A 22,629-nucleotide genomic window follows, 5' to 3' on the forward strand; every position below is an offset into this window, starting at 1 on the left:
TTGGGGGGGCCACAGCCCCCCGACCAAAGGGGGCCGTGCCCGGGGGGGGGGGGGTCCGGGCAGTAGCAGCAACGGGGGGAGGTGGGTGATGGCTGGAAACCGGGGAGGGGGGGGGGCGTCACCCCTGGGGGAGGGGGGGCTTGGGGGGACAAAGGGCTGAAGCCCTCCCCCCCCACCCCCGACACCCCCAGACCGGGGCTGGGCACCCCCCGAGCTGTGGGGTGAGGTAGATGTGTGGCGGGGGGGTCCTGCTGCCCCGGGGAAGGGTCCTGGGGACCCCTCTGGAGACCCCCCCCCCCTGCACTTGGGGGGAGGGGGGGGGCTGGAAGAACCGGGAGGCCCCTGGGCAGAGCTGGGGGGGGTGGGGGGGGGGCATGGCCGGCCCCGGGAGCTGAAAGCAATTTGGGGCAAGTGGGGGGGCTTGGGGGGCTGCTCCCACCCACTGCAGGGAGGGACGGACAGACAGACCCCCCGATGAGGGGGTGCGAAGCCCTGGGGGGGGGGGGGGGGGGGAGAGGGGGGGCCGGGACTGCTCAGCTTCTCCCCCCGTCTCCCCGCGACACCCCCCCCCCCCCTCCCCCCCCAATCTTTGGTTGCAAGAGCCGCCCCCGCGGGACCCCCTGATTGTCGCTGGGCGAGGGGGGGGGGACGGCGGGGAAGGGGGGAGGCCGGGGTCCCCCCGGGGGGCGGGGGGGTGGATGGGGGGCGCGGGGGCTCTAAGTGCCTGGTTGACCCTCGGGGCGCCCGTCAAAGCTGGGGTGGGATTTTGGGGGGGGGGGGGTTATTGCACTTGACCGACCCCCCCGGGGCAGGAATGGCTGGGGGGGGGGGGGGGAAGAGGGGGAAGGGAAGCACCCCCGGCCCTGCGGGGGGGCTGGTGCCCGGAGATTGGGGTGGGGAGGGGAGGGGGGGGGGGTGTTCTCCATGCCCCCCCCCCCCACCACCACCCCCGACCCCGAGCCGGGGGCACCGGGCAGCAGAAGGCACGGGGGGCACCGGGGCCGGCGGCGGCCGCGGGCCCTGGAAGCACGAAGGGGGGGGGGGGGGGGGAGCAGCGGGACCCCCGGCCCCCCCCCCGCCCGGGGCAGCGCGCGGCAGCGGCTTTTGCCGTTTTTAACTTTTTTTTTTTTTTTTCGGCCTTTTTTTTTCTTTTTTTTTTCCTTGCTATGTGTGGTTTTTTTGGGTTTTTCTGTTTGTTTCTTTTTTTTCCACTTTTTTTAGTTTTTTAGAAAACGCGGGAGGAAGACAAAGCCCTCCGAGGGGGAGGTGGGGGTGGAAAGTGGCGGGGGGCAGCGGGGACCCCCACCCCTTCCCCAGCGCCGGGACCCCCTCCCCACCCCACCCCGGGCTCAGAGCTTTCCCGAGGCGGGATGGGGGGCACCGGGCGGGGGTCCCGGCGCGGCCCCTCCCGGAGGAGCCGAGGGGGGGAGGGTCCCTCCGGCCGGGCCCCCCCCGCCGCTACTTGGCGGTAGGGGTAGGGGAAGGCGCCGGGCTCGGACGGTGACTCGATGGGGCCGTGGGTCGGGGCGGCTCCGCCGTCCTGTGGGGATGGGTTAATGGACCCCCAAACCCTAGACCCCCTAAATCTTGCCCTACCCCCCAAAGCCCCTCCCGGACCCCCTCGCACTCACCTCCAGCGGGAGGGCGGGGGGCACCGGTGGATACGGAGGGATGAAGGCTCCGGGGACGGCGGCGGCAGCAGGGACATACTGGGGACAGTGGTGGGGGGAGTCAGGGAGGTCTGGGAGGGGTCAGGGGGTTTTGATGGGGGGAGTCTCGGGGGGGGGGGGGGGTCTTACCGTGCCAGCGCTGCCCAGAGAGGTGGCCGAGCTGCTGGGCCAGGGGGGCCAGCCCACAGAGGGCTGGAGGGGGACAGCGTGGTCCACGGCAGGGGCCAGCACCGCGCCCTGCAAGGCAACCGTCAGTGCGGGGACACAGAGAGGGGACAAGGGTGGGGATACAGTGCCATAGGCCATAGGAACACGGGGGGACACAGTGGGGGACACAGGGGACCAGGATCATGGTGACACAGCGGGGAGCTCTGGGGGGCATGGGGACACAGGCCATGGGGACACAAGGGGGACCTGAGGAGCCATGGGGGGACATGGGGGGACATGGGGGGAACATGGGAACCATGGGACACGGGGGGACCAGGGCCGTGGGGACATGGGGGAGACTGGGGGTGTCATGGGTAGACTGGGGACAATGGGGGCGACACCAGAACCAAGGCCATGGGGACACAGGCACCTGGGCCATGGGGACAATGAGGGAACATGGAGGGGAATACAGGAACAGGGGCCATGGGGGGGACATGAGTGACACAGGGACAGGGGACATAGGGCAGGGGGGACACAAGGGGGAGGGCGCTATGGGGACATACTGGGGACACAGGGAGGGGAAACGGGGATTTGGGTTGTGGTGTCACATGTGGAACACGGAGGGGGGCTAGTGGGGCCTTGGGGCCTTTGCACCCATGGGGAGGGGACCACCAGACCCAGGGACCCCAAAAATGAGACCAAAATGGGCAGAGCCTGTCAAAGGTGGGCGTGGCTTTCTTGGCTGCAGGGGGGTGGTGCAAAGGTGGGTGGGGCAGGGGTGGGGCTCCAACATCCCCTCCCCCATCAGGGTGAGGCAGGTGTGGGTGGGGCAGATCCCAGTGGGAAGGGGGGGGCCTCCCTCCACCCCTCAGGGCGTGGCACTAGGCGTGGCACCGGGCATGGCTCACCGTGGGCTGCACGAGGTAGGACTGGTGCATCCAGGTGGGGCCATGGACCTGCGGGTGGCACCAGGTTGGGAGCTCCCATGAGCAACCCACCCCTTTTCCAGGTGGGGACCCCCCACTCCTCCAAGGACCACTCCCAACCCCCCGTACCTGGTAGGAGGACACTGGGGAGGGCAGGTAGGGGGCCAGGGCGGCGGGGGGGAGCATCCGGCCAGGGGCCAGTCCGTAGGGCGCCGGGTAGAACCTGCGGGGTGGGGGGTCAGGGCTGGCGGGGCCACCAGCAGCCCCCACCCCACCGGGGCTGGGGGGGCCCTGGGGCACCCACCCGTTCTGCAGCGCCGTCGCGGGGTCGTAGGCCAAGGTCACGGTGCCCTGGGGAGAGGGAAAGGGTCAGTGCTGCTGTGCAGCCCCCCCAGCACCCCCAAACGTCCCCAAACCCCCGTGCCCCCCTCACCGTGTCGCCGTCCCGGGCCCAGGTTCTGCCGTTGGACACGAACTTGCCCTGGCTCTGCCGCTTCTTCTGCCCCCCATCAGCGAACTTGCAGAGCAGGGGGTCTGGGGGGGGCTGGGGGGAGGGGGGTGTCAGTGCTGTCAGCCAGGCCCCAGCACCCCCAGAATCCCCTCCCGGGACCCCCCTGCCCACCTGGCACCCCCGGGGGGGTCTTGATGAACTTCCCGTTGAAGTGGGTGATGACAGCCTCACACTTCTCCGTGGATTCCATCCTGGGGGGAGCAGGGCTGGGCGGGGGGCCACGGGCGGGACCCCCCCCAGCTCTGTGTGCTCCCCCACCAGCCCCATCCAGTCCCCAAATACCCTTCACCCTGTCAGATTTCCCCATCCCTATGTGCTCCCCTCAGTTCCACACCCCTCCCGCACTCCCCATCCTCCCAAGTCCCCCCTCCAGCCCTGTGTAGCCCCCCCCCCCCCCCCCCCCCTCCCCAGTTCTATCCCCCTTGCAGCCCTCCTCATTCTCCTGGGACCCCCATCCCCTGCAGCCCGCCCAGCTCTGTGCATCTCCCATCCTCCCAGGCCCACCCCAGCCATCCCCATCCTCCTGAGCCCCCCCGAGTCCTATGTACCCCCATTTCTGTGCAGCCTCCCCAAGCCCCTGACCCCCAGGCCTCCCCATCCTCCTGAGCCCACTCCGCCCTATGTACCCCCATCCCCTGCAGCCCCCCAGCACCACCAACCCTCCGGGGCCCTCCCAGGCCCCCCCGTACCGTGCAAAGCCCACCCCCCGGCTGGCCCCGTGGGGGTCCCGCAGGATGCGGGTGGAGACCACCTGCCCAAAGGGCTTCAGCAGCGCCTCCAGCTCCTGCTCATCCACACCCAGCGGCAGGTTCGAGATGTACAGGTTGGTGGGGTCCTGCTCCTGTTGCTGTGGGGAGGGTTCAGGGGGCTGTCTGGGCCCGTCGGGGGGTCCCGGGGGGGCCCTGGGGGTCGGGGGGTTCCATACCTTGGCCATCTGCGCCTGCACCCCGCTGGCCTTCAGCGCCGTCACAGCCTTTTGGGCGGCTGTGGGGCTATCAAAGTCCACAAAACCATAACCTGGGGAGGGGTGAGAGATCAGAGAGACCCTCCAGAGCCCCCCCCGGACCCCCCCCTTCAGCCCCGCAGCCCCCCCAACCTTTGCACTTGTTGGTTGTCTTGTCCAGGATGGCTTTGGTGGAGACGATCTTCCCATAGCTAAAGGAGAGGGAAAAGGGAGAGTCAGAACTCAGTGGGACTCCCAGCCTCCCCTGAAGGGCTCTGAGGGGAGGGGGACAGCGGGACCCCAGCCCCACTCACGGCTGGCAGAGCTTGACCAGGTCCTGGTCTGTGGTGCCAGGGTGCAGCCCCCGGATGTAGAGGTTGGTCTTGCTGAGCTGGTCCGGGGCCCCCCCGGCGGGGCTGGGGCTGGGGGGGCCCAGGGGCTGTGCCGGGGGCACATAGGGCTGCTGGGGGGGTCGGCAGGGGGGTCAGTACCCACTACGGCTCTGCTGCAGCCCCCCAAAATCCCCCTCCCAAGAGAGACAATGTAGATGTGGGGAGGGGCTTCCAGAGGCCCCCCCCCCTCCCCCCAGTGGGGTTTTGCCCACCCTGGGGAACCCCCCTAGCACTCCGCGGGACCCTCGAGCCCGAGGCAGCAGCAGCTGGAAACCTCCGGGCTGATGTCAACGAGGAAATATGAATTACCCACGGCTGCCCCCAAGCCCCCTGGGGATCCCCATCTCTCTTCCTGAAGGGTCCCCACCCTCCTCCCTTCCCCCGGGACCCCCGGACCCCGCTCCTCTCCCCCGAGGGTCCCCATCCTCCTCTCCCCCACTAAGAGGGTCCGAATGTTCCCCCCCCCCCCCTCCCCGGGACCCCTGCACCCCATCATCCCCCCATTCCAGGGTCCCCATCACCCCCACAGGGGTGTCCCTGTTGCATGTCCCCCTCCCCAAGCGCCACCCCATGTCTCCACATCCCCCCCCAGCTCTCCATATCCCCCCCCAAATCCCGCCCCTGCTGCAGCTCGTGGTGTCCCCCCGGGGGGAAAACCGGGGATGGGGGTTACCCCCCCCCCCCCTTCTCCTTCTTGACCTCCCCCAATACTATTGATCGGGGTGGTGGTGGGGGGGAAACTGAGGCACGAGCGTGGTGGGGGGGAGGGCGGACACACGGAACCCCCTCCGGGAGGAGCGGAGAGGGGCGATCACCGGAGCTCCGAGCGCTGCCGCTCGCAGGGGTGTCCCCGCTCCGTTCCCGGTGGGCGGGGGGGGGGGCTCGCAGGGGTATCCCCCCCCCTTCCCAGAACCCCATTCCCCGCCCCCCCCAGGCCTGTCCCGCCGGGACGGCCCCGGACCCGCCCCCGCGCGTCCCCCCCCCCCCCCCCCCACCGGGGGCCGGGCCCCTCCGGATCCCCCCGGCCGCCGCCCCCCGGTGCCGATACCTTCTTGCCGCCCTTGTTGTAGGCGAAGGCGGGGAGCCCCGAGCGCGGCGGCACCGAGAGCAGCATTTTCCCGAGCGCAAGGGGCCGGGACCGGGCGTGACGTCACACCGGGAGCCAGCCTGGAATCCGGGCGGGCCCCGCCACGCCGGGTCCTAGCGCCGATCCCCGCCCGGTGCTGCCCGTGCTCCCCCGGTGTCACTCCCGGTGCTGCTCGTTACCCGCCTGTGTCACCCCTCTTACCACCCGTCACCCCTCTGGTTCTGCCCCATCCTCCGCGCTACATCCCCGGTCTTGCTCCTCACCGCCCCCCGCTATCATCGCCGGTGTCATCCGTCACCACCCCCACCCCCACCCCGGTCCTTCCCTGTCACACCCCGGTCCTGCCCCGTCCTCCCCGGTATCCCCCGGTGTTGCCCCGTCACACTCCCCCCCCCCCCCCCCCCGGTGCCGCCCGTCACTCCCCCAGTGACCCCCGTCATCCCCACGACAGCGATGAACCCCCCTGGGGTCTCACCCCACCACAAATGAGGCATTCCCCAGTAAGAACCCCTCGAAGCGCCCGGGACACCGTGGGGACACCGTGGGAACACCGGGGCGACACGGGGGGGACACGGGGAGGGGGATCCCGCACCCATCCTCTGCCTCATCGGCGTCAAGCGGGGGCGGGGGGGGGAATCCCTCTTACGAACCCCTAGGGGGGCTGAACCCACCGAGCCCCCTCTCCGCGCCCGAGGATGTCGCAGACCCTCCACCCCGGTACGCGCGGCCCCTTTAAGTGGGGTCCCGCCCACCGCCGCCATTACCCCCTCAGCCCCTCCTCCCCGCCCGCACCGTGGGCGCGGCCATTTTGGAGGCGCTAGTCACGTGGTTTGACACCACACCCCGCCCGTCGCCATATTGGCGCCTTACCTTCATCACGTGACTGCACCAAGTCCCCTCCCCCGCTGAGGCAGGGCTGGGGGCCGCCATCTTGGAATCGGGAAAGGGGGAATTTGGGGGGCACGTGAGGGGTCTGTGGGACGAGATTGGAGTTTTTAGTGGGCTCTGGGGGTCTGCAGAGAGGGATTGAGGGGTGCTTCGGGTTCTGTAGAGTAGATAGGAGGATTCTGGGGCTACCTGTGGGGTCTCGGGGGCACCTGGGGTCACCTGAGTGTCTGTAGGGCGGGATTGGGGGACCATGAGAGGGGGTCTTTGGGCCAGGTTATGGCATCTTGGGAGTCTATAGGATAGGATTGGGTGTGTTGGTTGCACCTCTGGGGAGGCTGTGAGGCAGAATGGTGCATCTGGGGCTCCTAAGGGAGTCTATGAGGGGGATTGGGGGGGATCACAGGACACCTGGGGGGGATCTGTGGGGCATCTTGGGGGCACCTGAGCGTGTGTAGAACAGGCCTGGGAGTATCGGGGGGCTGTGGGGTAGGATGGGGTACCTGGAGGGTCTACAGGGCAAGATTGGGGGGGGATCATAGGGCACTTGGGAGGTCTGGGGGGTCCACAAGGTAGGATGGGGGGGTCTAGGGGGTCTGTAGGCCTTGTTGGTCCCCAGAGGGTTGTGAGGTGACACAGAATCCCAGGAATATTCTGTCAGGGGCAGAATGGGGGGGTCCCAGCCCAGCTGTGCCCACCCAGGCAGGAGCTCAGCTGGGGGGGGCAGGGACAGCACGGGGATGGGGGCATAGGGTCAGGGGGAGCTCCTTCATTTCTCCCCTCCTCTGTAGGGCCCCTTGTCCCACTCGGTGTCCCCCGTGACTGGCCACATGTCCCCCCACAGTGTGTCACAGGTGTTGTTCCCAACATGTCCTCCTCCAGTGTCCCCCAGTTGTTCCCCCTCTCATCTCCCCTCCCATTGTCCTCCCTCATATCCCCCCGCGTGTCCCCCTTGTCCCTCCCACATATCCCCACCGTATTCCCCCTAGAATCCCGCCCCCCCCACCCCCCAGTGCTGTCCCCCCGCGTGTCCCGGCGCTGTCCCAGCCCTTTGTGGCCGCGGATTGTTCTGGCTTTGACGGGCTCAGCAGCGCCGGGGCCCCCCGTGCTGAGCCAGGGCCCCCCCGTGCTGAGCCAGGGCTTCGCCCGCTGACTCACCCCACGTGCGGGGCCGGTGCTGAGCCGGCAGAGCCACGGCCCGGGGGGGCACCGGGGCTGTCCCCCCCCTCCCCAGACCCCTCCGGCCACCCCCACGGGAACCTGCATGGTGGGGTCAGCCCCGGCCCCGAGTTTGTCCAGGGTGTGCGACACCCCCCAGGACAGCTCTGTCCCTGCATTGTGTCAGGTGTGTGACCTCCCCCCCCCCCCCCCGCTCCCCCGAGGACAGTCCCATTCCCCAGCTCATCCCGTGTGTGTGACCCTCTTAAGAACCCTGTCCCCACTTCTGTCACGGAACTGACACAGCAGGGACAGCCCTGTCCCCATTCTTGCCCCAGGTGTGTGACCCATCCTAGTCCCCCTGCCAGGTACAGCGCTGTCCCTGTCTTGATCCACGTGTGTCACTCCTCTGTTACCCCACCAGGCACCCTGTCCCCTCTCTTGTCTCAGGTATGTGACATCGCCACCCCCACGCTAGGGAACAGCCCCGTATCCACTGCTCATCCCAGGTGTGTCACCCTGTCCCCTGTGAGCCTCCCAGGACCCTGTCCCTGTGCTTATTCCGGGTGTTCCATCCCCCCCAGGGATAGCCCTGTCCCCACTCTCATTCCAGATGTATGATACCCCCCCCCCTCATCCCCCCCACTCTTTCATCCTGGCCTTTCATCTCCGGTTGTCCTGGCAACACCCCAAACGGTCCTGGGGGTTGCCATGGCACCCAGGGATGCTTCAAGCCCAAGCCAAGGACCCCCGCAGCCCCCTTCCAAAGTCCCGCCCCACCCTCAGCACCTCAGGGCTGCCCTGTGCCAAGGGGGTGGCAGTGCGGAGGGGTGGCAGGGACAGGGGTGGCAGTGCTGGGGGGAGGAGGTGCCCCCACCCTGGGTGTGCTCTGTGCTTCCCTCTACCTCAGCTGCACCATGGCCATTGGGGAGGTAAGACCCTGCGAGCAGCCCTGACCCCCCAACCCCCTCAAAGCCACAGCCCCTGACTCCCTCCCTGCCAGGGGGGTGGGCTAGCAGCCCCTAACTCATGGAGACTCCCCAAGCCTGTCACTTCAGTGCCCAACCCCATAGCCCGTGGCCCCTCTGTGCCACCCACTGTGGCCCCTGGCCCTGTCATGTCTGCTGCCCCCCCCTTCATTCCTGTCACCTCCTGTGGCCCCACTGCCAGGACATCCTGTCACTGCAGTGCCCAGGGACTGAGGGGTCCCATCCCTGTGGTACCTGGGGCATCCTGTTTCCATGGCACCCCATTGCCCCACTATCCCCCGCTGTGGTACCCAGGTGCTGAGGGGTCCCCATCCCAAAGGCACCCCACCTCTGAGGTACCCAAAAACTGGGACATCCCATTGCCAAGGCACCCCATCACCAGGGTGCCCCATCACTGAGGCATCCCCCCACCGTGCTGGGGGGTCCCCTCACAAAACTACCTCATCACCATTGTACCCAATCACTGGGGCATCCTGTTGCCATGGCACCCCATCCCTGGGATACCCAATCCTTGGGCACGCCACCCCCAAGGCCCCCTGTCCCCATGTCACCCCCTCTCTGTCCACCCGCTCCTGGCAGTGCCTGAGGGGTGACCCCAGCTCTGCTGTCCCCCCAGGAGCTGCGCAGCGGCTGCTTCTGGCGGGGGGTGCTGGTGGAGCTGGCGGCGACCCTCATCTTCGTGGGGGTGGTCCTGGGGGCTTCAGCAGCCCCGGGGCCACTGTCGCCGGCGCTGGCTGGGGGGTTCGTGGCCGGGGGGCTCGTCTGCACCCTCGGGGGGCCCCAGGCCAACCCCGCACTGACACTGGCCCTGCTGTGTACCCGCAAGCTGAGCACCCTGCGTGGGGCCGCGGGGGTCCTGGCCCAGTGCACGGGGGCCACTCTGGCCTCTGCTGCTGCCCGTGCAGCACTGCCAGACGACACCAGCCTCGTCACCAGGGTGAGTGTCCCCATCCCCGTTCCAGTCCCTGTCCCCTTCCCGTGGGACTGGAAAGGTGTCCCTCCTGCAGGTGAGCACGGTGGGGACAGCAGGGACAGCGCTGGCCTGGGAGACCTTTGCGACCTTCCAGCTGGCGCTGGCTGCCTTCGCCGCTGCTGAGCACACAGCCCCACAGGCTGGGCTGACCCTGGGCAGCGCCGTGGCCGCTGGTGCCCTGGCTGCAGTAAGGCCCCCCCGTGTCCCACCCATGCACCCACTGAAGGGGTCCTCACCCCACCAGCCCCTGACCCCCCTGTCTCCCACAGGGGCCATTCTCAGGGGGCAGCATGAACCCCGCGCGTTCACTGGGGCCGGCCATCGTCACCGGTGTCTGGGATGATCACTGGGTGAGCCGGGGGCACCGTCAGATTCCCCCAGAGTCCCCAAGTAAGGGTGGGGTCCCCTGGCTGCAGTGTGTGACTGCTGCTGTCCCATCCCCACCCCAGGGACAGAGGTTCCTGGTTTTCCCTTCCCTGGGATGGGTCAACACCAGCTGCATCCCCAGCTTGGGCCCTCAGGGTGTCACCATCACAGGGCAGATGTGTCCCCCCTATTGCCATCCTTGGGACAGGCCCCACCTCTCCCCATCCTTGGGATGGGCCCCTTCCCCCAAACATGTGACACCCCCTCCCCATGGCTCCTCATCCCTGGGACAGATTCCTCCGCTCAGTCCCCATCACTGGGGTGGGGTCCCTGCACCTCCCCACCCCCGCATTCCCCCATCCCTGGGACACCCCAACACTCTGTGCTCCTCCAGGTGTACTGGCTGGGGCCGGTGCTGGGTGCGGTGCTGGCCGGCCTCTCCTACGAGTTCATCCTGGCGCCCGGAGCCTCCCGGGAGAAGCTGGGTGCCTGCCTTGCCTGCCGGGACGTGGCTCTGGTGGAGACCCCCAGCCTGTCCCCCTCCTCGGTGGCCCGCAGCCCCCCAGCTTCCCCAGCCGAGCAGCAGGAGCAGGGCACTGCCTGAGCCCCCGATCCTCCACACCCTGACACCGGGTCCTCGCCACCATCAGAACTTTCTGTGGGGCACCCACAGAATGGAGGGCTCCGTGCCCCCTCCCCTTTTACTGTCCTCTCCCCCGTCGGGGGATTAAAGGTGTGTTGGGGTCGCAGGTGGGTGTGGAGTGATGCTGTGAGGGGACGGAGGGGTCTCGACCACTGCCCTGCGCCCTCGGTGTGCGGTGACACCGCGACACCGGGGCTTGCGGGCGGGCGAGGGCCCCCTCCCCGCGGCCCCCGGCGAGGGCGGGGGCCGGGACCCCCCGTCAGCCCGTCCCGTGCCGGGGAGCTGAGCACAGCAAAGCCCTTTGTGGTGGCCTCTGCAGCCCCGGCAGATTCCGGCGGACACCAATGGCCGGCCCGAGCCCTAATCCCCCCGGCCGGGGACTCAGCGCCCGCTAAGCCGGGCTGAATAAACCCTCCAGCAGACAACAGCCCGGGGGGGGAGGACATCCCAGCAGGGCTGGCCCAGGGCCCCTCCCGCAGGGTGGGGGCGGCTCCCAGCAGGGGTTGCCCCAAAGTCTCCCCAAAACATCTGGGGTGCTGGGAGGTGTATCGGTGCTGCACCTGAGCAAGAGGGTCCCCCAAACCCCACTGAGGGCACCAATGGGTCACAGCACCACCCCCTCCCCAGGCGACCGTAGGGATGGAGGGATGGGGGCGGCGCAGCTCTGGGGGGGATCCCCACTATCGGGGGGTGCGGGGGAGCTCGGGGGGGCTGGAGGGGGTTCCTCACCGCATGGCACCTGTCCCGTGCCCTGGGCAGCGAAGCGGTTAACGGGGGGTGGCGGGGGTAGGATCCCACCCCCGGGGCCGGCCCGGGGGGGCCTTATAAAGGTGGGCGCGGGCGGCCCCCGGGGAGGGGAGCGGGGCCGTGGAGGGCAGCGGGGCCAGGCCATGCGGGAGCTGCGCTCGTCCGCCTTCTGGAGGGCCGTCCTGGCCGAGTTCCTGGGCAGCCTCCTCTATGCCCTGCTGGGGCTGGGGGCCTCCCTGCGCTGGGCCCCGGGCCCCCCCAGCGTCGTGGGGGCCGCCCTGGCCTTCGGGCTGGCCCAGACCACCCTGGTGCAGGCGCTGGGCCATGTCAGCGGGGGCCACGTCAACCCGGCCATCACGCTGGCCTTCCTGCTGGCCTCACAGCTCTCCCTGCCCCGTGCCCTGGGCTACCTGCTGGCCCAGGTGCTGGGCATGCTGGCCGGTGCCGGGGTGCTCTACGGGGTGACCCCGGGCCCCGTCCGCGGCACCCTCGGCCTCAGCGCGGTGAGCAGGGGCACGGCGGGGATCGGGGGGGCTGGGAGTGTCTGCAGGGCTGGGGGACTGTGGGGTGGGGGCTGTAATGAGGGTTTGGGGGCTCCAGGAGGTGTTTGAGGTCTGAGGTATTTAGAAACTGTAATGGGGGTTTGGAGGGATTGGGGGAGTCCAGGCATTGTTTTGGGGTACAGGGTGGGGGGTGGATGAGGGCTTAAAAGAGGTTTGGGGGAATTGGGTGGCACGGTCCAGGAGGTGTTTTGGGGTACCATGGGACTGTAATGGCGGTTCTGGGGTTCAGAGGTGTTTGAGGGGTCTGATCCTGGACTGGGGGAGTCCAGAAGATGTTTTGGCGTTCGGATTGATGTGGGGCAGTAATGGGGGCTGGGCATCCAAGGAAGAGTTTGGGGATGGAGAGGGGTTTGTGGTACAGTGGGGTTTTGGGGTGTGGAAGGATAACGAGGGGGGATTTAGTGTGCTAGGGAGATTGGGGGAGCCAACTCTGCGGGGTGCTGAGCCCTCTCCCCGCACAGCTGCACCCGGGCGTGGGCCCGGGCCAGGGCACGGTGGTGGAGCTGCTCCTGACCGCCCAATTCGTCCTCTGCGTCTTCGCCAGCTTCGACGAGCGTCAGGACGGGCGCCCGGCCATGGCTGCCGTGCCCGTCGGCTTCTCCCTCGCCCTCGGCCACCTCTTTGGGGTAAGGGCGGCCGCGGGGACCCCCGTGCTGGGACCCCGGGGGCTGGGAAGGGGCTGGGGGGCAGCTGTCCAGCCCCCCACTGCCCCGTCCCCCCGCAGATCCACTACACGGGCGCCAGCATGAACCCCGCTCGCTCCTTCGCCCCCGCCGTCATCACCCGTAACTTCGCCAACCACTGGGTAAGTGGGGGGGGGACGGGGACCCCCAAAACCGCCCCGGGCCCTCCCAGTCCCTCCCCGCTTGTCCTTGTCCTGCCCCAGCCGCTGTGTCCCCACTGAAGGCGGACAGCTGCCGGTGTCACCACGGTGACAGCAGCACCCCCAGGGTGCTGGGTACTCCCCCGGTATTCCGGGCGGGGAAGAAGCTGCCACCTCCCGCTCACCGGGAGACGCGTCCTTCCCCCGATATCCCGGGGAGGGGGACACGCTACCGCTCACCGGGAGACGGGTGCCTCCGACCGGGCCGGTGCCCGGGCGACAGCGGGGAGGGTGCCGTGCCGCGGGGAGTCGGGGTCCCCCGGTGCCGGTGCCCACGCCGCCCCCCCGCAGGTGTACTGGGCGGGCCCGCTGCTGGGCGCGGCGCTGGGCGCGGTGCTGTACGAGTTCGCGCTGTGCCCGCGGCCGCGCAGCCTGGCCGAGCGCCTGGCCGCCCTCAAGGGAGAGCCGCTCGCCCCCACCGCCGTCACCGCCACCACCGCCGCCGCCGAGCCGCCGCCCGAGCCGCCGGCAGAGCCGCTGGAGCTGAAGACGCAGGGGCTGTAACGGGGCCCGTCCCGGGGCGCGGCCCCGCGCCCGCCGCTGCTTTGCTGTGACGGGGCCGCCGCGGTGCGTGTGGTGCGTGTGTGTGCGGCGCGGAGCGGCGGGCGGGCGGCGGCGGGGTGCCCGCCGCCGGGAACCGGCCACCGGGCTGCCCGGGCCCGCCCGTACCGGGCCGGGGCCGCCCCACCCTGCCGCGGCGGGACTTCTGTGTTCGGTGAATTAAACCTGCTCTTTTATTTTGGTAACCGCTCGCGGCCGTGCCCGGCGACGGGAAGCGTGAGGTACCGCGGGGGGGAGCGGGGGGAGGGGGGAGACACCGGAACGCCCCGGGCGGCCGCGCGCGGGTGGCGGGAGGTGCCGCCCGTTCCCGCGCCCAGGTTAGGCCCCGCCCAGCCAGGGCCGTTCTTAAAAGGGGCAACGCCGCCGCCACGTCCAGTCTCTGCAATGAACACCTCCCGTCTTCCGCCCCTCAACGCCGCGGGGCGGGGAGCGAGGGCAGGGGGATTCGGGGCACCCTGAGGCACCGAGCCACTGGTTTGTGCCCGTGATGGACGGCGGGGAGGGTGTGAAAGGGGCGCCACTAGAGGGACCATCGGACTGTTCTGTGAGGGTTGCCGCTTGAAGGCCGCGGGCGGGGCGGGGCCTCGGCCCGCGGGAATTGGGGCGGTTGTGTAACGCCGCCCCCGCGCCGGGACCGGGAGCGCGGCCGTGAGGGCGGCGGGGACGAGGCGGCGGTGAGCCGGACGGGGGGCCGGCACCGGGGAGTATCCCGGAACCGCCGGGGACCGGGGAGTGGGGGTGATGCGTGGTCGCCGAAACCAGGGGGGGTGATTCGGGTTCGTAACGCTTCGGAACGGAGGGGGGGGGGGGGAGGGGCGGTTGATACGGGATCGGGGGAACCGGGACCTCCGGGTGCTCCGAGCTCTGGAGGGTGTTCCGGGTTCGGGGGGTCCGGGGGGTGCTCCTGGATCGGGGGGGTCACTTGGGGACTGGGATCCGGGCATGGGGAGGGGGGTTCTGAGATCGGGTGGGGGGGGGAGTCGGGAATGCTCCGGGTTCGAGAAGGCGGTGGGGCTGATGGGCATCGGGGTGTACTCCGTGGAACCTAAACGGGAGGGGTGATACGGAACCGGAGGAACAGGGGCTTGGGATGTCCCGGGGCTGTGGGGTGCGTTGGTATTGGGGTGGAGTGGGACCAGAAGGTGCGCTGGGATCGGGGTGGTACCGGGGCCTGGGGGGTGCTGTGGGATCGGTGGGGTCCGGTACCGAGGGGCACCGGGTCTGGGAGGTTCGTCGGTATTGGGGGGACCGGGACCGGAGGGTGCCCCGGGATCTGGGGGACCCGGACCGGCAGGTGGGCCTGTACCGGAGGAGCCCAGAACGGGTGGGAGAACCCCAGCCCCAGGGTACCCAGTGCTGACGGTGGCCTGCAGGTGGCCCCCGGTGCTGGTCCCGTGTGCAGCCCCGCGCTGCATGGACTGGTACATGATGAACTGCGAGCTCCTGGCCACCTGCAGCGCCCTGGGCTACCTGGAGGGCGACGTTTACCATCGAGAGCCCGACTGCCTGGGTAGGTGGGCACCGGAGGTGGGGGGTGGCGGCGAGGGGCCGGGGAGGACAGGCACTCACGGCCCCGTGTCCCCAGAGAGCGTCAAGGACCTGATCCGTTACCTGCGCCATGAGGACGAGACCCGGGACGTGCGGCAGCAGCTGGGGGCAGCCCAAATCCTGCAGAACGACCTCCTGCCCATCCTGGTGCAGTACCCCCAGGACAAAGTGCTCTTCGATGCTGTCATCAGGTATCAGGGAGCAGGTTTGTGGCCAGGGGTGGCCCGGTGGGGGCTGCTTGCTGGGTAGGGGTCCCTCACATCCCTCCATCTCCTTGCAGGTTGATGGTGAACCTGACGCAGCCAGCCCTGCTCTGCTTTGGGAAGGTGCCAACAGATGCCACCTCCCGGCACCACTTTCTCCAGGTTCTGTCCTACCTGCAGGCCTATAAGGAGGTGAAGCAGGAGCGTGCCGGGGGGGGGGCGGGGGGGGGGCAGGTTTGCTCACATTCCCTTGTTCACAAGGGGTCTTTGCAGGCTTTTGCCAGTGAGAAAGTGTTCGTGGTGCTCAGTGAGAAGCTCTACAACCTGCTGCAGCTGGTGAGTTCCCTTGTCCTCGGAGGGCTGTGGGGTCTGTCCCTGGTGGGGATCCCTAGGGGGCTGCAGGGTCTGTTCCTATGAGGGGTTCCTGTGTGAGCTGCAGGGTTTTTCCTTGCTTCAAATCCCCGGGGGACTCCAGGATTCATCCCTGCCACGGGTCCCTGAGGGGTGCGGGGTCTGTCCCTGCTGGGGATCTCTTGGGGTCTGTCCCTGTCAGGGGTCCCCAGGAGGCTGTGGGGTCTGTCCCTGCTGGGGATCCCTCAGTGGCTGTGGGTTCTGTCCTTGCTGAGGGTTTCTCTGGGACTGTGGGGTCTGTCGTCCCACAGGACTGTGGGGTTTTTCCCTGCCAGGGACCCCCAGGGGGCTGTGGGGGGCCCTGACAGCTCTGTCCCCCCAGGACTGGGAGCAGCGGCAGGAGGAGGACACGCTGCTGATCGAGAGGATCCTGCTGCTGGTGCGCAACATTCTGCACGTGCCCCCAGACCCTGCAGAGGAGCAGGTACCAGGACAGAGCCGTTCCCTGGCTCCCCGACAGGCCTGGGGGCACAGGGTACACAGGGACCCTGACACCCCTCCGCCATCCCCAGCAGGGCGTGGACGGTGATGCCAGCGTGCACGACCGAGTGCTGTGGGCGCTGCACATCAGCGGAATGGACGACCTGCTCAAATTCCTGGCCAGCGCCCAGGTGGAGCAACAATGGGCCCTGCATGTCCTGGAGATCATCTCCCTCATGTTCCGTGACCAGGTGAGCTGGAGGGGCAGGGGGAACAGGGCAGAGACCTCCCCCCCCAAACCCCCACAGTACTGACAGAGCTGCTGGCAGAGCCCAGAGGAGCTGGCAGCGCTGGGACAGGGGACAGCAGGTGCCGAGCACGGAGAGGACACACGGGAGCTGGAAACCTTGCGGCAGCGGGAGCTGGCGGAAAAAAGAGCTCGGGCACTGCAGCGCCCATCCAGGTGAGGAGTGGGGACCTCCCGTGACAGGGATGGGACCACTGTAATGGGGACAGCATTGCTCAGCCCCTGTCTGCTGCCCAGGCATTCCCGCTTTGGGGGCTCCTACATCCTGCAGGGCCTCAAGTCCATCGGGGACCGGGATGTGGTGTTCCATAAAGGGCTGCACAATGTGAGTGTGGGGCCAGGGAGGTGGCAAGGGAGCAGGGTTGGGGACGTGGCAGGGGGCATGGGGACAGGGATGTGTGTGGAACACAGTGCTGGGGATGTGGCGTGGGATGAAAGGACAAGGATGTAGTGGGACGTGCAGGAATGTGGTGAGGGGTGCAGGGCTGGGGATGTGGCAAGGGGTAGGGAAACAGGAATGTGAGTGGGACACGAGGCTGAAGATGTGGTGTGGGGCAGGGGGTCAAGGATGTGGCGGGTGGCACTGGGATGTGGGCACAGGTATGGGAATGTGGTTGGGGTCACACAACTGGGGAAGTGGCAGCGGACACAGGGACAAAGACATGGTGGGGGGTTCAGGGACAGAGTTGTGATTGGGGGCATGGGACTGGACAGGGGGCCAGGGGCACAGGGGCACAGCATGGGGCACAGGGCCGGGGATGTAGAGGGAGCTCTTGGGACAGGGACACGGGGTGGGGCATGGGGCCAGGTACATGCTGGGGGGCACTGGGATGGGGATTTGGCAGAGGTGACTGAGATGGGAATGTGGGCGGGGGGCACAGTGACAAGGAATGTAGGTGGGGCACAGGACCGGGCATGGGGTGTGGGGCACAGAGCTGAGGATGTCGTGGGGTTACAGGAACAGGGACGTGGTGTGAGGCACAGGAACGGGGACATGGTGGGTGGAACAGAACCCGGGACATGGCAGGGAGCACCAGGACAATGCCACAGGGATAAATCTGGCCGCTCCATCCCCTGCAGCTGAAGAGCTACACCCACGACCTGGGCAAGGAGCCCCGGCGGGTGCCCCGGCACCGCCAGGTCGCCCCTGAGTCCGAGCCCTCCCGCCGCTCCGCCCGCAACGTCCGGCTCTTCCTGCGCCACTTCTGCCAGGACTTCCTGGAGGGCTGCTACAACCGCCTGATGCTGTTGGTCAAGGTGAGGGGCTGGGAGGGCTGGGATCCCTGCTCCAAGCTATGGGACCCTGTTGATACCCCTTGGTTGCCCACCAGGACCAGCTGGTGCGGGAGAAGGCTCAGGAGCATGATGAGACCTATTACCTGTGGGCCACTGCCTTCTTCATGGCCTTCAACCGGCGCCACGGCTTCCGCCCCGAGCTGGTGTCTGAGACCGTGGGGGTCCGAGCCTTCCACTTCATCGAGCAGAACCTCACCACCTATTATGAGATGGCACTGATAGACAAGAAGGAGGCAACAACTTGGGCCCGCAGGTGAGCACCTGGGACACCCCTTGGTGTCTGCGACCTTCTGCACCCTTGGCACACCCTGTGGTGCCCCTCCCAGTGACCTGTGACCTTCCTGGTGCATGGAACACCCTAAGAACACAGGAGCCCATGGGCACCTGGGACTGTCTGTGTTGCCTGGAAACCCCTTGGGCATTTGGGACTCTAGGAGTGCCTGGGACCCTAACAGTCCTTGGGACCCCTGAAGTACTTGGGTTCCCTGTGGCACCTGTGACCTCCCCACTGCCATCCCCAGGATGCACTTGGCCCTGAAGGCGTATCAGGAGCTGCTGCGGACGGTGCAGGAGATGGACCAGTCCCCAGAGCAGGCGGTGCGGGACAGCAGCCAGGTCATCAAGAGTGAGTGCCTCTGACCCTCTGCCCATCCCTGGGGTGTCCCTGTCCCTTTTACACTGCCACCTTCCTCCCCAGGCAACATTTTCTACCTGATGGAATACCGGGAGCTCTTCCTCGCGCTCTTCCGCAAGTTCGACGAGACCAAGCAGCCGCGCAGTTTCCTGCGGGACCTGGTGGAGACAGCACACCTCTTCCTCCGCATGCTGGAGCGCTTCTGCCGCGGCCGTGCCAACCTCGTGGTGCAGGTGGGATGCGGCTGCCCTGCCTTGGGGGTCTCCGGGGGTCAGGCAGCCAGCCCCTCCTGACCCCATCCTTGCCCCCCCCCGCCCAGAGCAAACGTGTGAGAAGGAAGAAGAAGAAGCCTCGAGCTCCTGCGGTCCCTGCCCCACCCAGCGCCACGGAGCTGGAGCAGCTGTGGGAAGGATTGGCCCCACAGCTCCAGGCCTGCCTGGAGGTACCAGGGAAGGGTCCAGCCCCACAGAGGGTTCTGGGGGTGTTGGTGGGGCACAGGGTGACCTTGTCCTGCCCTTGTCCAGGGCGAGGTGCCGCTCCCCGAGGACGTGGTGCCCTTCGACGCCGCCTCGGAGACGCCAGTGGAGGAGCAGCGTGCGGAGGCTCTGCTGCGGATCCAGGAGTGCCTGCGGGATTCCCGCGTGCCCCAGGCCCTGCGGCTGCTCCGCTCGGCCAGGTACCAGCACCGTGATGCCCATCTCGTGCCCAGGGTGTGGGGACACGGTGCCAGCCTGTCCCTGTTGTCCCCAGGGAGGTTTGGCCCGAAGGAGATGTGTTTGGAGCTGCAGACGCGGGGCGGCCCGAGGAGACCCAGCTGCTGCGGGAGATCCTCGTCGCTCCCCTGCCCAGTGAGTCTCTATCTGTGATACTAGGAAGGGGAAGGATTTTGGGCCGGGGCACTGCAGACCCTCAGCACATCCCACCACAGGGCACGCACCTGTCGAGCCCGAGGAGCCAGAAGAAGAGGAAGAGGAGGACGAGGAAGAGGAGGAGCAGACAGTACAAGTGTCAGAGAAGGAATTCAACTTCCTGGACTACCTGAAGCGGTGAGAAGAGTTTAGGGAGAGCCGGGGAGTCCCCTGTGGGGCGGCTGCACTGACGTTGCTGCCGGGCAGGTTCGCCTGTGCCCCCGTGGTGCGGGCACTGGTGCTGCTGCTCCGAGGGTATGCGCGGAACAGCCCCCGCACCAACCACTGCGCCGCGCGCCTGCTGCACCGCCTGGCCCGTGACCTGCACATGGAGCCCCTGCTCTTCCAGCTCTCCCTCTTCGCCCTCTTCCACCGCCTGCTCAGCGACCCTGCGGCCGCCGCACACCAGGTCAGACTGGGCCCTGAGCACCCCCCGCGAGGGGTCTGTCCCTGCAGCCCCCAGCCCCGCTCAGTCCCCAGCAGCCCCCAGCCCTGCCTTGTCCCTGCAGCCCCCAGCCTCACTCTCCATCCCTGGTGCCCTCCAGCCCTGCTCAGTCCCTGGTGTCCCCCAGCCCCGCTCTCTGTGCCCACATCCCCCAGTCCCTCTGGTCCATCCCTGGTGTCTGCCAGCCCTGCTCTGTATTCCCAATTTCCCTCAGCTCCACTCTTTGTCCCCAGTGTCCTCCAGCCCCTCTCTCCCTCCTGCTGTCTCCAGGAGCTGGTGGCCTTGGCCAAGTTCATCCTAGGCAAGTTCTTTGCGCTGGCAGCCACCAACAAAAAGGCCTTTGTGGAGCTGCTCTTCTGGAAGAGCCCGGCCGCCGTCTTCGAGATGACCAAGGGCTACAGCTCCCTGCAGGAGGGAGAGGGGTGAGTGGGGCCAGGGAGGGGGCTGCCACCCCCTCTCCCTTCCCCTCACCTTCCTTCTGCCCCTCCCCAGGACTACCCGGAGCCGGGTCCCCTCCTGGACCCCCCAAGAGGAGCAGGAGCTGCGGGAGCTCTACTGGAAATACAAGGAGGTGGAAGGTACCAAGGGTCTCTGGTGTCTCAATGGGACCCCCCAGCGGGTGGCAGGGGCTCTGTTTCTGCATTCTCCCTGTCCCACAGGTGGGGACATCATTACTGCCATCCTGGCCCATCTCCCGACGCCCGGGCGGACGCGGAGGCAGGTGGTGAAGCAGCTGGTGCGGATGGGACTGGCCAGCAGTGCTAAGGATTTCCCACGGGAGAGGTGGGTCAGGGACCTCAGGGGCAGGGCAGGGACACACCTCCTCCCGGAGCAGGGACCCATAGATGTTTCCCACTCCCCAGGAAGGGCACCCGCATCGTGCTGTGGACTCAGGAGCAGGAGGAGGAGCTGACACGGCTCTTTGAGGAGTTCCAGGGCTCGGATGGTGAGCTGGACATGGGGCGTAGACCCCTAAAAACCCCCTGTAGCCCCCCACGCTGACCCCACCCCTCCCCACAGACGTCTTGGGGAACATCATGAAGCACCTGACGGCACGGCGCTCGCGGGCTCGGGTGGTGGAGAAGCTGCTGGGGCTGGGGCTGGTGGCTGAACGCAAGGAGCTGTACAAGAAACGCCGAAGGAAGAGCCACGGCCCCGACCCTGGGCAGGTATGGGGGGGCTGGAGGGTCCTGGGCTCTGCCCTGGGGGTGTTGTCCCGCCCTGGGGCAACCCAAACACGGCCTGTCCCCCTCCTGCCAAACACTGCTGCTTCCCACAGGTTACCACAGGTGTCCCGGCTATGCCAGCCCAAGACAGCTCGGGAGAGGATGAGGACAGTGAGGAGGAGGAGGAGGATGAGGATGAAGCAGAAGAAGGCCCCATGGAGGAGCACTGGGTGCCTGAGGAAGGGGCTGGGCAGGACATGGCACAGCGCCTGCATCAGGAAGGTGGGCAAGGGGCTCTGAACCCCCCAGCTGGGCTTGGCTGCGGGGCTGGGTCCTTTGTCACCTTCTGCTGTCCCCAGGCCTGGCCGGGCCCCTGCGGTGGCTGGAGAACTGTCTGCGGAGGGTGGCAGGGGACCGCGAGGAGGATGGTGAGTGGGGTTGGGGTCAGGTGGGGGGTGCTGTGGGGTCGGGGTCCCACTGACGGCGCTCCCGGCCCAGGCGTGTCCCACCCGGTGCCGCTGGTGCCGCTGACGGAGGAGAACGAGGACGCCATGGAGGACCGGCGCTTCCAGACCCTGCTGCGGCAGCTGGGGCTGCGGCCCCCCGCCAGCGAGCAGGTGAGGCTCCTGTCCCCTCCCTGTCCCCATCCCCTTGCTCCCAGCACAGCCTTGCAATGTCCCCCCACCTCTGCCCAGGAATCCTTCTGGCGCATCCCGGCCGCCCTCACCCCGCAGCAGCTCCGGCGCGTGGCCGCCTCCATTGCCCACCATGGCCCCCCAGGGTCCCCCCCGGACCTGCCAGAGCCACCCAGGTGCCCCCAGGACTTGGCTCCAGGTGAGGGGTGGGGCTGGGGGTGTGGGAGTCCTATGTGTGGGGCTGGCTCTGAGCCCCCCTCCTTGTGCCCCTCAGCAGAGCCGCTGCCAGCAGGGCTGGGATCAGACTCAGAGAGGTGAGACCAGAGTCCCCTTCTCAGCTTGGGTGGTTCTCCCTCCCAGGTTTGGGGGGGGTCTTCTCCCTGCCTGGGGAGGAGATCCAGCCCTGCTGTGTTCTCCCAATGTGCCAACCCCTGCAGCGAGGAGCCCGTCCCTGTCCCCAGCCCAGTGCAGCCACGCACCAAGAGGCGCCGGGAGCTCGCCAGTGAGGATGAGGATGGTGGGAGCTCAGGTGGGTTCAGCCCCTCTGCTTGCTCCTGGGCACTGAGAGGGTCTCTGGGTGTCACCAAGGGCACTGCTGAGTCATTGTCCTGTTCCTGTCCCCTTTGCCACATCCCTGGGGGACTCAGCCCTCTCCCCTCTCCCTCCATCCACAGGCACTGAGCCAGCCCCCACAGCTCCCTGCTCCGAGGAGGATGAGGAAGATGAGGATCCACAGCCCCGGGGGAGGCGGAAGCGCATCCGCTGCCTGGAAGAAGAGGAGGAGGAGGAGAGTTGAGTGGCTCCCCACTTGCCTGTGCCCAGGCCCTGTGCTGTTTCCTGGGCTTTTTGCAGAATTGATTGGATTTATGCAGGTTTTCTGCAGTTTCTCTGGGGTTTCTACAGGTTTTCTGGGGTTTCAGCTGATTTTCTTCTGCAGGTTTTGATGCCGTTTTTAAAGGCTTCACAAGCAACCAGTTCCTCCACCTTCCACCCCCTTCCCTTGGTGTCACCATCTCCCTGTTTTACCCTGAATTCCTTCTTTTTCCTCAGCTGCTGTTTTGTTCTTTTTTTCCCTAAAACTTTTTAAAATCTGGGCAGGGCCTAAATAAATAAAGGTGACTTTTGGCCTTCTTGGGTGTGTGCGTCTGCAGCAAGGCTGGGGGCTCAAGCTGGCCTGGCTTCAGGGAGTGCCCAGTGCCTGCCCCTGTGCCG

The 22,629-nt window shown here is 67.8% G+C and overlaps 4 protein-coding genes across 8 annotated transcripts; 3 read left to right on the top strand and 1 right to left on the bottom strand.

Moving 5' to 3' along the window:
• Positions 1-1,061: 1,061 nt before the first annotated feature.
• Positions 1,062-5,895, bottom strand: RBMS2 (RNA binding motif single stranded interacting protein 2). Of its 2 annotated transcripts, XM_062510974.1 has the most exons (13): positions 5,638-5,895; positions 4,512-4,660; positions 4,351-4,409; positions 4,180-4,271; positions 3,944-4,101; positions 3,366-3,445; positions 3,177-3,286; positions 3,048-3,094; positions 2,873-2,966; positions 2,726-2,773; positions 1,800-1,907; positions 1,632-1,709; positions 1,062-1,540 (listed from the first exon to the last, which is right to left on the bottom strand). In XM_062510974.1, the coding sequence occupies exons 1-13, from the start codon at positions 5,701-5,703 to the stop codon at positions 1,226-1,228; spliced, it is 1,404 nt and encodes a 467-aa protein (XP_062366958.1). In that variant the 5' UTR covers positions 5,704-5,895; the 3' UTR covers positions 1,062-1,225. The 2 variants fall into 2 exon arrangements, with proteins under 2 accessions (XP_062366958.1, XP_062366959.1); XM_062510975.1 differs by lacking the exon at positions 1,062-1,540 and having other exon boundaries at positions 1,547-1,709; positions 3,168-3,310.
• A 2,741-nt stretch (positions 5,896-8,636) lies between these two features.
• Positions 8,637-10,651, top strand: LOC134054956 (aquaporin-2-like). The gene is made up of 5 exons (XM_062511037.1): positions 8,637-8,651; positions 9,325-9,645; positions 9,716-9,868; positions 9,951-10,031; positions 10,442-10,651. The coding sequence occupies exons 1-5, from the start codon at positions 8,637-8,639 to the stop codon at positions 10,649-10,651; spliced, it is 780 nt and encodes a 259-aa protein (XP_062367021.1).
• A 929-nt stretch (positions 10,652-11,580) lies between these two features.
• On the top strand, positions 11,581-13,387 carry LOC134054953 (lens fiber major intrinsic protein). The gene is made up of 4 exons (XM_062511032.1): positions 11,581-11,940; positions 12,462-12,626; positions 12,725-12,805; positions 13,175-13,387. The coding sequence occupies exons 1-4, from the start codon at positions 11,581-11,583 to the stop codon at positions 13,385-13,387; spliced, it is 819 nt and encodes a 272-aa protein (XP_062367016.1).
• Positions 13,388-13,903: 516 nt separating this feature from the next.
• On the top strand, positions 13,904-22,548 carry TIMELESS (timeless circadian regulator). 4 transcript variants are annotated; one of them, XM_062510876.1, is made up of 30 exons: positions 13,904-13,918; positions 14,818-14,954; positions 15,030-15,183; positions 15,273-15,387; positions 15,469-15,531; positions 15,929-16,030; positions 16,119-16,277; positions 16,356-16,489; positions 16,571-16,658; positions 17,414-17,590; positions 17,665-17,882; positions 18,151-18,254; positions 18,327-18,496; positions 18,583-18,705; positions 18,788-18,939; positions 19,014-19,111; positions 19,192-19,309; positions 19,379-19,580; positions 19,887-20,038; positions 20,109-20,194; positions 20,276-20,399; positions 20,480-20,562; positions 20,637-20,785; positions 20,896-21,064; positions 21,142-21,210; positions 21,281-21,399; positions 21,478-21,616; positions 21,692-21,731; positions 21,855-21,946; positions 22,092-22,548. In XM_062510876.1, exons 2-30 carry the CDS (start codon positions 14,858-14,860, stop codon positions 22,211-22,213), a joined length of 3,618 nt encoding a protein of 1,205 aa, XP_062366860.1. In that variant the 5' UTR covers positions 13,904-13,918; positions 14,818-14,857; the 3' UTR covers positions 22,214-22,548. The 4 variants fall into 4 exon arrangements, with proteins under 4 accessions (XP_062366860.1, XP_062366862.1, XP_062366861.1 ...); XM_062510878.1 differs by lacking the exon at positions 13,904-13,918 and adding an exon at positions 14,075-14,118 and having other exon boundaries at positions 21,695-21,731; XM_062510877.1 differs by lacking the exon at positions 13,904-13,918 and adding an exon at positions 14,075-14,118 and having other exon boundaries at positions 16,122-16,277.
• The last annotated feature ends 81 nt before the right edge of the window (positions 22,549-22,629 follow it).

Source organism: Cinclus cinclus, chromosome 30 (genome assembly GCF_963662255.1).
Source record: "Cinclus cinclus chromosome 30, bCinCin1.1, whole genome shotgun sequence".
Classification (NCBI taxonomy): domain Eukaryota; kingdom Metazoa; phylum Chordata; class Aves; order Passeriformes; family Cinclidae; genus Cinclus; species Cinclus cinclus.